Source organism: Thamnophis sirtalis, unplaced genomic scaffold (assembly GCF_051295495.1).
Source record: "Thamnophis sirtalis isolate CommonGarterSnake01/CBP01778 unplaced genomic scaffold, rThaSir2_p1.2 scaffold_6, whole genome shotgun sequence".
In the NCBI taxonomy this organism is placed as follows: Eukaryota; Metazoa; Chordata; class Lepidosauria; order Squamata; family Natricidae; genus Thamnophis; species Thamnophis sirtalis.
Window position 1 is genome coordinate 71834693 of NW_028261386.1, and position 12590 is coordinate 71847282.

General features: G+C 41.0%; 1 protein-coding gene across 1 annotated transcript in view; it reads left to right on the plus strand.

The window, feature by feature from the left end:
* The window catches only part of THBS2 (thrombospondin 2), a 49407-nt gene that overhangs the window by 14034 nt on the left and 22783 nt on the right, over positions 1-12590 (plus strand). Inside the window, exons 5-10 of the mRNA XM_087718139.1 lie at positions 3026-3222; positions 5961-6104; positions 8325-8421; positions 9306-9476; positions 10258-10434; positions 11845-12018. Of these exons, the coding sequence (XP_087574265.1) occupies positions 3026-3222; positions 5961-6104; positions 8325-8421; positions 9306-9476; positions 10258-10434; positions 11845-12018 (960 nt within the window). The remainder of the gene's footprint in view (positions 1-3025; positions 3223-5960; positions 6105-8324; positions 8422-9305; positions 9477-10257; positions 10435-11844; positions 12019-12590) is intronic.

Genomic DNA, 12590 nt, shown 5'->3' on the forward strand with positions numbered 1-12590 from the left:
TGATCCCCTTGTAGTCCAAGGGACTCACAGGAGTCTTCTCCAGCACCATAGTTCAAAGATCTCAATTCTTTGATGCTCAGCCTTTCTTATGGCCCAACTTTCACAGCCATATATTGCAACTGGGAAAACCATTTATTGATATGTAATGCTAAAATCTAATGGAATGTACATGTTTCATAAGTGTTCAATTTTTCAGACCATTCCAAGAATTAAATTTATACAAGACAAACGATGGGCTTCCAAATTGTTTTGATAAGAAGTGATTTTGCAGAGTATAGAATTTTTTTTAGAACGGGATACAATGGCAAGGAAACAGTTTTCAACTAAATGTTTGAAAAAAAATTCTGTAGGAAGAGAGGATCATCTGAAGAATGGATTGCACAGTGGATTGTTCTTTACTAGGTTTGACCAATTCAAGGAAGACATGGGGATCAATGTCTGTTAGCCTTGATGGCAGGGTGGCTACCTCTGAAGCAGAGGCGAAATTCAGCAGGTTCTGAAAGGTTCTGGAAAACTGGTAGTGAAAATTTTGAGTAGTTCGGAGAACCAGCAAATATCAATGCTGGCTGGCACTAGAGAGGGGTGGGAATGGAGATTTTAAAGTATCCTTCTCCTGCAATGCCCATGAAGCCACACCTACAGAACTAGTAGTTAAAAACTTTGAATTTCACCACTGCTCTGAAGTTGATCTGCTGAGAGACTAATGGGCTTCCTTATGGAGTTAGTTGACCACTGTGAGAACAGGTAGCTAGACAAAATGGGCCAGGTCACTGCTTACGTTTTTATGCTAAGAACCTGGTATGGGCCATACTAAAGTTAGGAATACTGTGGTTGCAACAATCTGCATGGAGCAGGAGATTGGCTAGGTGACCACAAAGGCTGTTCCCAAGTCTCAAATTCTTGAATCTTAGTCATATTGAGAGCAAGCCTCTTCCCTTGTAGTTCTCAAACTTATGCCAAGAATCTGGAGTTTAGGACTTGGGTCTCTGAATTTATCTTTTTTTAAAAAAGTGGATTTGTTCTTTCAGCAAAAGGGCTGCCAAGAAGCATTGTACCAGCATTAGGCATGCTCTGACAGAAATGTGCAGTTTTCTGCCAACTCAGTTTAGAAAGACTGTTGTCTATCCAAATGGAGTGAAACATACATTGAAATAGTAACACTTAGGGAATCTTCATTTCTTCAATTTTGTGGAGTGGAAAATAGGGTTTATAGGATAAAAGAAAGGCGGAAAATCCATACAATGCCATCCTAGACCTGTTCTGTCAAGATTACCCCCTCCTTTTGTTAGTGGGGTTTTCAGTACACTTAACACTCCCTACCCTTAATCTTATTTTTGGTGCCTCGAAAGAGCCAAAGAAGGCAAAGATCACTTAGGGCAAAATGTGGGAACAGATTTCTTTTCTCATGATGGAAGGTACTCTTTCAAGCCCTCAAAATATGTTTCAGCAGGCTCTTCATCCTGTCTCCCATCCATTTGATTTTCAGAATGCCTAGTAAACTGCAGGAAGAGAATGGGGAGCCCCACTGTCCATCCCATTTATCTTCCATTCTCCTAACCAGACCAACTAATTGTGGCACATGTAATGCCATCACAGCAGTATCCCAGAAGAAAATCAATGCCAAGAGTGAATGAAGATCCTGATTTCCATATAATCCTGTTCTCCTTCTGAAACAGCAAAATTATTATTAGGGCTGCACAGTGCTTTGGATTTGATTATTGAATACAGTTTTGGGCTATGGAGAGTCTGCTCTTCTCCATAGCTCAAAGCTGTATTTGATGTTCCTGGCTGGAACATCAAAAGATTTTGGAATCCAATTCAAATGATTGCACTTCCTTGGTAATAATGCCAAGTTCAAAATTGGGGCCAACTTTCCATATCACATTAATCTCATTGATGGTATCATAATTTCTCTATCCCCTTTCCAACCGTGTCTGCAGGATATAATCAAAGACAAGATGATGGCTTTGACCACACCCTGTGGACACCTGGCTCCTTTCTTTTCACTACAAAAGGGGGTACAATTGGCCAATGCAGAATTATTTTTCTAAAGCCACATGCCCGCTGCTCATCTTTGTTCAGTGGTGCTAAGAAGTGTCTCCAATATTTAACAAATTTCTAAGTTTGTTCAAGCAAGTTGCTTGGACTTTTAAAGTAAAGGTAAAGGTTCCCCTCACACACACGTGTTAGACGTTCCCGACTCTAGGGGGGCGGTGCTCATCACTGTTTCAAAGCCAAAGAGCCAGCGCTGTCTGAAGATGTCTCCATTGTCATGTGGCTGGCATGACTAAACACCGAAGGCGCATGAAGCGCTGTTACCTTCCCACCAAAGGTGGTTCTTATTTTTCTACTTGCATTTTTACATGCTTTCGAACTGCTAGGTTGGGAGCTCACTCTGTTATGTGGTGCTAGGGATTCAAACCACTGAACTGCTGACCTTTCTGATTGACAAGCTCAACATCTTAGCCACTGAGCCACTGTGTCCTCTGTTTGGACTTTTAAAAGTCCTTAAAAAGAATGATTATGGTATCTTTAATGTCTGTACCTTTGCATTCCTCCTGTGCAGTCATTTCTGAAGGGAAATAATTAAGACTCAAACATTTATTTTAACTACATTATATTTTGCTCCCTTTTTAAAAGTCAAATTCTGCAGGAACTAGAATGTTGAAAAGACGTCAGGAGTTATTTCAGAAGGACAATGTTGTATAGGATGCATGTTATGATTGTAACTGAATTGGACAGGTTTAACAGCTTTCTACAGCATTTCTAAAGAACTTTTCCATTGCCTTCTGAGATAAGGATACTTTTTTAGATTTGGGATTTAAACTGTGGAAAGCAATAATTGAAAAGAGTTGGGATCCAACCTCTTTTCTCCCCTTCATATAATTTGAATTGAACCTGTTCCAGAACAGATCCTTTTGAAATCATTCTAATGCGTCAATGTATAATTTTAATCAAAGGGTACAACTAGTGGAACATAGTTTGGTGTATGTGTGCATTCTCATTTGGTTTTCTTTCTTTGCAGCTGAAGTGAACACTATTAATGAGAACACAGAGATCCTGCATCTCAGTCCTTCAATCATGACAGAGTATGTTGGAGAAAACACAGAGAAGAAAGCAGAATTCTGTGATCGCTCTTGTGAAGAGCTTGGATCTATGTTTGCTGAGCTCCATGGATTACGAGTTGTTATCAACGGCTTGTCTGACAAATTGAAAAGTGTGGTAGGTAACTCCAGTCATTCCTGCTCTAACTGGAGCCTTCCGAAAAGCTATTAAGACCTGGCTATTCCGGCAGGCCTGGGGCTGTTGACCTCTGGATTGAGGTCCAGCCCCGCTTAGATTGGGTGCATGTTGTGTCTTTTTAAATTTGTCGTGTTTTATCTGTTTTAATTTCTTTTAATTTCTGTTGCTGTAAGCCGCCCGGAGTCCTCCGGGATTGGGCGGCCTATAAATTTAATAAACAGTTAAACAGTTAAACTGGTTTTCAGCCTTGAGTTCCCAGGATATAGTTGGATTACATTGACCATTGTTTCCAGCAATGGGTGATGGAAATTCTAGTCTACCTTCTGGGTTCACATGACTAAAAACTTTCAGTAATTATGAGGGTTCTGTCCAGGGGTGGGCTACAAAAATTGCAGCAATGGGTTCGCTGCCTATTACTGGGTGGATGGGGCCATGGTGGGCATGGCCCAGTTGGCCTCCTTCACTATAGTGGTGGGAGCGTTTTTCATCCTCCCCAGGCTTTGGAGGCTTTCCTTGAGTCTGGGAGGGCTCCTCTTCCCCCGGGCTCTGGAGGCCCCCCTGCAGGCCAGAAATGGGCCCATTTCCATCCTTCCAGAACTTCCAGTAGGCCCATTTTCTGCCCCCCCCAGGCTCCAGAGGCTTTCCTCGAGCCCCTGGGAGGGCGAAACCTGCTTCCCCCGGGTTCTGGAGGCCCTCTGGAGGTTGAAAACAGGCCCATTTCCAGACTTCCAGAACTTCTGGTGGGCCCATTTTTTGTCCTTTGCGAGCCTCCGTGTGGGCCTTGCACTTACCTGGGCTGCATGGAGACTCAAGGTAAAGGTGAGGAGGGGTGGGATGGATAAGGAGGGGTGGTTGTGGCCAGCCAGCAACGGCATTTGGGGGTTCGCCGAACTGGGCAGAATCCTAGCTAGATGATCACCTGAACTCTGCGAACCCCCAGCAGCCCACCCCTGGTTCTGTCTGTCTCTCTTTCTCTCTCATACATTTGCACTTATTTATTTAAAACACTGATAAGGATCACTGGGAAGATCCTGACTTTTGTGCTTGATATTCAACTAGCATTCGTGATTAGAATTCCAAAGCAGTTTCTTTCCTATTCTTAAGCCAAAATGCATAATGCCTAAGAGGTCGCTCTTTGCTGATTCTAAGCAGTAGACTATGTAACATATTGTATAATGAATACATCGTGCTTTTCAATGTAGGCTGGTTCCAGACTTGGTCATACTTGAATTCAATTCCCTGAAATCAACAGAATAATTTACTCCATAATTTTCTATGAGTTTAGCAGCATGTAAATTAAATAGCCCAAATACCCAGACTGAAGTACCATTTTTCCCCTGTCTTTCATTCAACCATGTCCAAGTCTAAGAAGCTGTCTTGCCTAATCTCTGCAGTTTCCTTGGCAAGATTTTTTCAGAAGTGGTTTGCCTTTACTTAATTCTTAGGGCTGAGAGAAAGTGATTGACCAAGGTCATCTAGCTGCTTTCATGCCCGAGGCAGAAGTAGAGCTCACAGACTTCTAGTTTCTAGCCTGATGCCTTAACCACTACACCTAATTGGCTTTCAAGCTAACATTAGGGTGGCTCAATTGAATGTGAGTTTGTGTGTGTCTGTAATGGGGTTATGGGGTAAGAAAGAAAGATGAATGGAAGAGGGATTCTCATTGGAGTTAGAATTTGGTGAGAGGTGGTTTAGTCCCTCTCTGCCTTGATTCTTATCTGTTCTTTTTTTTTGGCTCTTCTGCTGGCCTATTTCTCTATTCATTTGGCATATACTTTGGAAACAGTTGATAGGAAGGTATTTCATCTGGCAAATGTATACCAGTCCCAAAATGCTTCAATCTTTCTAGTTAAGATTATAGCCAACTCTGCAGTATGAATCAAATCTGCATATTTTTTATTTCCTTGCTCATTGACTTCTTTCTTCTTATCCTTTCATATCAGAAACTGTCTTGCATGGGGCTCTCTCTTTTCATATTCCTCTAATAGTAGCTCTTTGAAGTAGATGGGGTTGAGAGAAAATGACTCAGGTTATCCTGTTACTTTCTGTGGCTGAAAGAGGACTTCCATTTGAACCTCCCTAGTCATCTTCCAGGACCTGAAGAACAACACCACACTGACTCTCACCACACACTTGAAATAGACTTGATAGTGGCATGACTTGATGGGCTTGGCTTTGTGGGCATGGCAGGGAAAGGATACTGTAAAATCTCCATTCCCTCCCCACTCCAAGGGAAGGTTATTGAAAAATCTCCATTTCCTCCTGATCAGCTGGGACTCAGGGGACAGAGAATAGATAGGGGTGGGGCCAGTCAGAGGTGGTATTTACTGGTTCTCCGAACTACTCAAAATTTCCACTACTGATTCTCCAGAACTGGTCAGAACCTGCTGAATACCACCTTAGTCTGAAGTGGTCTAATGTGTGTTAGATGAGTGGAATCCAATATTAAATAAAATTCTGTTGGAGGAATAGTTTTTCCACAGAATGTATTGCTATCTGCATAAGCTTGACAGACATGAATTGCAATATGAGTTGATATCTGTACCCCAAAAATATGGCAATTGAATTATTTGCTTCTTTTTTGACTGACACATTAACTGGGTACAAATAATGTCCTTTCTAAGTATTCTGCATTTCTAAACTATCTGCAGATCAAGTTTCATATTTATTTGTTCATGATGTATTCACTTGTAATGGCTCATTCCTTTATTGTACAGTCAGAGGAGAATAACAAAATTGTATCAGAGTTGCTTGGTCCCAACAAAACACTCAAGAACCAGACTGCTTGCTGGCAAGATGGCCGTGAATTTGCAAATAATTCACACTGGGTGGTGGACAGCTGTACAAAATGTAGCTGCCAGGTGAGCCTTTTAAGACTCTCTTCATACTATAGACTGTTTCCTTATCTCAGTCAGGATATGTTTTTAAAGTCTGCATTGATGTCCAGGATGAGTGAAAAAAACACCAATGGACAATAAACTTCCGTTTCTGTTGCTTGTAAGATTGGATTTTGGTCTAGAGTGGGGTGTCAAAAACAATTTTATTGAGGGCAGCATCAAGGTTGTGTTTAACCTCAGGAGGTCATGGTGGGTATGGCTGGGGTGGGCATGGCCAGCTCAATGTCATCCATGTCGGGGGCATCTTTAGTGGTCTGAGCGCTCTGTCAGCTTATAAGCTCTGTTTTTGGCTGTGACGGCCTCTTGCAACCCTCTGCCAGTGGAAATGGAGCTCAGGAGGGCGACATGTAGCCTTCCTGAGCTTTGTTTTCACTGGCAGAGACACTGCAGGACAATCCTTCGCTGTTTCCAGAGTGGTCCACCAGCCAGATCTAAGCATCCCATGGGCTGGATCTGGCTCCGGGGCTTTAAGTTTGACACCCCTGATTTAGACTGTTATTTCCATGCACAGGCAAAGGAATGTAGAAGGAATGATAAGGGAGTATTTAAAAAAAAAAAAAAACCATTCCACTGTGCTATGTTGGATTTTGAACAACAATTGTTAATTGGGTAAAGATAGTCTGTAATCCTAAATATGTTAACCATGCTCTAAATCCCATTGCATCAAATGTAGCCAATTCTAAATTTGATATTTAGCTGATCGTGTGATACATTGTCCTTTCAAACCTTAACCAAACACTAAGGTATCATGAATAGGAATTTATTTATGGGAATACCTCTCCCAATTATTCCTACCCATTTTATTAAATTAAGCAGAAGGGGCATGTTATGGGGCCCATAGAGAACCTTTCCTTTTATTGCACCTGCCATACGGAACACCATCCACCTGTAACTCAGGTTGGCCCCAACAGTAGCTGTGTTCATGGATTTAGAGGTTCGGTTGTCATGACTCATGAGATGGCTATGCAAATCATAGTCTGATTGTCTTTTTAAAACTGTGATTGCTGGTCATGTATTTTATTTTCATTGTTGGTTGTGTTTTTAATTTATTAGTCATCCAGAGTCACTACGGTGAGATAATCAGTCATATAAATTGAACTCAGCAAACAAAAAGTAGAATTTGTCACAGGGACGAAAATGTTTAATTTTAAAATGGTGATGAGTTTATAATCCAGACCATGTGAAATTCTTTGAAGAATAATTGCAATAGATTCCAGTCTTAGCCACTGGAATTACATAGCATTATAATTTTATGTCCCCATACTACGGTAGTAGACATGAAGTAGATTCCATTGCTCAGAAGCTCCAAAGTTGAGATAAAATGAAACATTTTGTCTTCTAAGCTTCTAGTGGGCAGGCAGTGAATTTTTGTTTGCCATCTTCAATGACCTAATGTGCAACAGGATCTTCATTTGTAGAACATCCACTAGGGAAAATGGTACTTTGAAAGCTGATATGAAGAAGATTGTATATATGTCAGTCCCAAGCCCAGAGATGAGACAATGAGATCCAATCAAGTTTCACCCTTTATTTGCTTGCACCTAATGAACAGAATCTTGCCAAATTAAAGCTATAATCTTATAACCTACTATATACATCCTGAGAGATTCCAGGGTATGGCTATCCTGAATCTCTTTCTCTGTTCCCTGTCAAACGTATCCAACATGAATGAGGAGAATGTAAAAAAAGCAAGATGGTAGATGCAATTGTAGTCCTACCTCTTTTAGACATCTGTTGTTTAGTCATACATGAACAGAAGGTTTGCATCATGATGGGTGTATCTTGCCAACTTGGCTATTTTTATTAACCCATACCTTCACACCCCCTGGATATTCTGGATATAGAAACCAAGCAACCAAGATTGTGACTGAGAAATTAAGTATAACAGAAGGACAGGATTGGAGATATTATACATATTATTATCCTCTTGATCAAGGTTATTTACCCATGAGTTTTGAGTGGTATCTCATTGGAGATATGGATGCTATTGCACAAAAAGCAATAGAAAATTCTACTTTTTATCACTTGGTATATCTTTTTTATCAAAAAGAAAATCAGCTTATCCAATTAAGTTCCAGTGATTTGCATGTTTCTAATTTTTTTAAGAGATGTCTTTAGTTGACTTCATTTCTGTATTCTGTACTCTGACCCTGGGATTGGTTGTTGTTGTTTTTTTGCATGTAGAACTCTAAAACCGTGTGCAATAAAATCACATGCCCGTTCGTGCATTGTGTCCGTCCAACTTTTATTGATGGCGAGTGCTGTCCTATCTGTTCTCACAGTAAGTATACTACATTTTCCCAATTTGTATGATGCGGCCTCCCATCATATTAAATACCACTGTATTTAAGGTAAGCCAAAAACACCTATTCAGTAACCAAAGAAAAAAATGTGGTTGCACAGGGAAATTGAGCACAGATTGAAATAAAATGACAATTTCCCATATGAAGAACAAGGATCTTTGCTAATATTCTTGGTTCAATTAAATCCTGCAATTTGAAATGGTATAGCCCTTTAAACAGGAATTTCATACTGGGATTTTCTATTTCACTTTTTAGTAGGGGTGTTGTTTATTTGAAAATTCCTCCATGTGAGATTCATACTCTAATTCAAAACCAAAACAAAGGGATGTTTTGGAAACTTACAAAGGCCACCATTAAAAAAATAACAGCATTCTCTATGAACCTAACACTAAATAGAGATGAGATAAACGAAATCACCCAACTTGCTGTACTAAAATAACCATATTCATTGGATTTCGAGCTGCATATCATTTTGGAAAGTTAGCACTTTACAGAGCTTTGTTTGCATCTCCTGTCCTTCTGATTGTTTGGATCTTCTGTCCTTCTGATTCCTAACTTATCTGTAAATAGCAATAGCAGTAGACTTATATACCGCTTCATAGGCCTTCAGGCCTCTCTAAGCGGTTTACAGAGAGTCAGCATATTGCCCCCAACAATCTGGGTCCTCATTTTACCCACCTCGGAAGGATGGAAGGCTGAGTCAACCCTGAGCCGGTGAGATTTGAACCGCTGACCTGCTGATCTAGCAGTAGCCTGCAGTGCTGCATTTAACCACTGCGCCACCTTGGCTCCTAAATGATGACAAGCTAATATTTGTAAATAACTGGACCATCACATAATATTTGTGTCTCCTGATTTGCAGCTGATGATCAGGAGGAAGGCTGGTCTCCCTGGTCAGAGTGGACAGAATGCTCAGTCACATGTGGAGCTGGAACCCAGCAGCGAGGAAGATCATGTGATGTCACCAGCAATACTTGCCGAGGCCCATCCATTCAGACCAGGACTTGCTCTCTTGGCAAATGTGACAATCGCAGTGAGTGTTATATCACATTATTTTACTTTGCATCCAGTAAAAGGACAGTAAATCTAGGATTAATCTTAAAAGAAGGATAAAAATGAGGTACCATGAGATTAATCGCTTTTTAAGACATGGTCTTTTCTAAACACCTTTATAGTTATCTTATTTTTTGCAGTATTTTTAGGGGTACAATAGCTCAGCTGTTAAAGACACTGTGCTTGTCAGCTGGAAAGCTTGGGTTCAAGACCTGACCTCCATGCAGTGGGTGAACTCCCATTACTTGCCCCATCTCCTGCCCACCTAGCAGTTCTAAAGCATGAAAATGCGAGTAGATAATTAGATACCACTTTGGTGGGAAGGTAACAGCGTTCCATGTACCTCCGCATATAATCATGCTGGCTTCATGACCATGGAAATCTCTGCAGACAATGCTGGCTCACTCAGCTAAGAAATGGAAGTGAGTACTGTCTCCTAAGGCTGGATATGACTGGACAGGGGAAACCTTTATCTTTACTTTTATTTTTCCCCAAGAGGGAATTGCTCAAGTAACAATTGATTGGTGAAGATACTGCTCTGTCTGACCCAGATGGGTGTTTATATAACTATGTGTGCAATTTGTTGACATGACTGAAGGTGTGATGAAGAGGTAGCAGGAACCATCAGAGATATAATTATATTTTGAATTATAATCCAAGAGAGATTTATACAGTATCCCTAGAGATAAACTGGAATTTCCTTTAGAGTCTTTGAGACTGAAGAAGCAAAATCATCATTATTTTTTCTTTCTCTTGTTCAGTACGTCAAGATGGTGGTTGGAGTCACTGGTCTCCTTGGTCTTCCTGTTCCGTAACATGTGGAGTAGGCAATATCACTCGCATACGACTCTGCAATTCCCCAATGCCACAAATGGGTGGGAAAAGCTGCAAAGGAGGTGGACGTGAAACTGAAGAATGCGAAAGGGAGCCATGTCCAAGTGAGTTTGTTGACTGGAATCTCTGTCTTGTAATAGGACCATATGAATATGCACGAAAAGCCTTCCATGTGTATAATGAAAGAGTTCAAAGTCTACATCTTCTATAGTAGAAAGCATCTGCTGTGGCCCACCAGTGGCCAGCAGAGCTGGCAGCAGATTTGGACAGTGAGGAGGTTGGGAGGAACATAGGCCAGTCCTGGAGTCTGGGGAAGGCTCTGATGAGGGCTCTGTGTCGGAGGCAGAGAGTGGGCCAGAGCCATATGCCAGTTATCAGCTGCCTTCACAGTCAGACATCAGTGAAGCAGATGAACAGATGGAGCCTTTTCCCAGTGTGCACATGTGCAGAGTTGCCAGATGACGGGAACAGCTAAAGAAAAGGGGTCGACTTCGGAGTAAGACCACAGGTGGATGATGAATGGCCCCTCCCAGAGGAAATAAAAGAGGAGCGAAAGGAGAGTGGAGTTTGCAGTAGACAATTGGTTTGCTTAATTGGTTCGTGACTCTCCAAGACTGCTTGCCAAGTTTTGCAGACATCGTCTGTCAGCTCTCCAAGCCAGATAAGGTCTCTGACTGTAAATCCTCCCTTGAAAGACTTTGCTGGATTTGCTGGATGTGAATGAGCAGAATTCACAGTAAATTAATAAAAGGGTTTTTTGTTGGGACAAGGAATTTGCTTCATGCTCTTGGGAAGCCTAAGTCAGAACAGCATCTTCTTATCATAGAAGCTCTGCATTAGAGTATAGATTTACCAGAGTCTCAAAATGCATAGAATGCTTCCACAGATAAAATAGTCTTTTTTTTAAGGTGGCCCATGGCATCAGAGCTAATAAACTCATTCTTGTGCACCAGCCTTGCTTTTTTTAGGTTCACATGGAAGTCTGAAAAAGAGTTGCCTAATGAATAGCAGTGCGATACTGTGTTTATGTGAGGTGCTGAGCATATTTTTGCATCACTATTGAAGTGTGCATAGTCCTAGTGTACAGTGTTATAGAAACATATCCCAGTAACAACAATAATTAAGGATAAATTTTGAATACAATTCAGTGTCATCTAGTACGGCTCATTTAATTTAATAGAAAATGTGCATTTTTTCCTTCATTACATTTATCTTCTGTCATACCATTAAACTGTAGGTGTTTTAACTACAGCTACATTGTTTGCAGAGACCTGCATCAAATGCAGCCCAAACTCACTTTATCCATTGGGATAGGTGAATTAGGGTATAATATTAGTGAGTTGCTTTGAGTATGCAAATTGTGTTTTGGAATATTGATAAGACCAAAAACAAAGAAGTTTTATATTAATCACACTAATGAAATGACCAGTTAAAATAGGTGTGGTTACTGCAATCACTTATCGATTGAGATTTTGGTTCCTTATGCTAAAATGTTGTTGTCTAACTTCTTCCAGTCAATGGTCGATGGGGTCCTTGGTCTCCTTGGTCTATATGCACAGTTTCCTGTGGTGGAGGCATTCGTGAGCGATCTCGTCTCTGCAATAGTCCAGAACCTCAGTATGGTGGAAAGTCATGCGCAGGCGATGTCATTCAACGTGATATGTGCAATAAACAGGATTGTCCGATAGGTGAATATGGAATGCACTGGAATGTCACATGAGTTCTAAACCAATATACTGTATCCATGTGAGATGTGTAGGAGGAGCTGTAGCTCGTTGATACCTTAGCTGATTTAAATGTAGAAGGCACGTGAATCAGAGGTGGATTCCTACCAGTTCGGCCCGGTTCGGCCAAACTGGTAGTGGTATGGTGGGCTGGGTCACGGGAATTGGCAGCGACCCAGGCCTGCCATGCCTCCAAAGTGATTCTGGTTGCTGTCATCATTGCTGCCATCTTGTTGAACTGCGCATGCACACGAAGCATGCATCCAGCGAACCAGCAGTAAAGCCGGCCAAAACCCACCCCTGACCTGAATCTAAATGATTCCTTTTACATTGTACAGTATATGCAGTGTTTAGCATTGCTGCCCTGGATCTTAGTAGAAAAAGAAAAACCAAGTAATCTATGAACTGTTCATATAGCTTTATTGGATTAACAAAGAAATATTTTCTTTGACAAGTAAGAGTACATCAGTGGAAAATTATAAAAAAATTAGAGTAAAAATATTAACATTTTCAGCATATTTAAATTTTATCATATT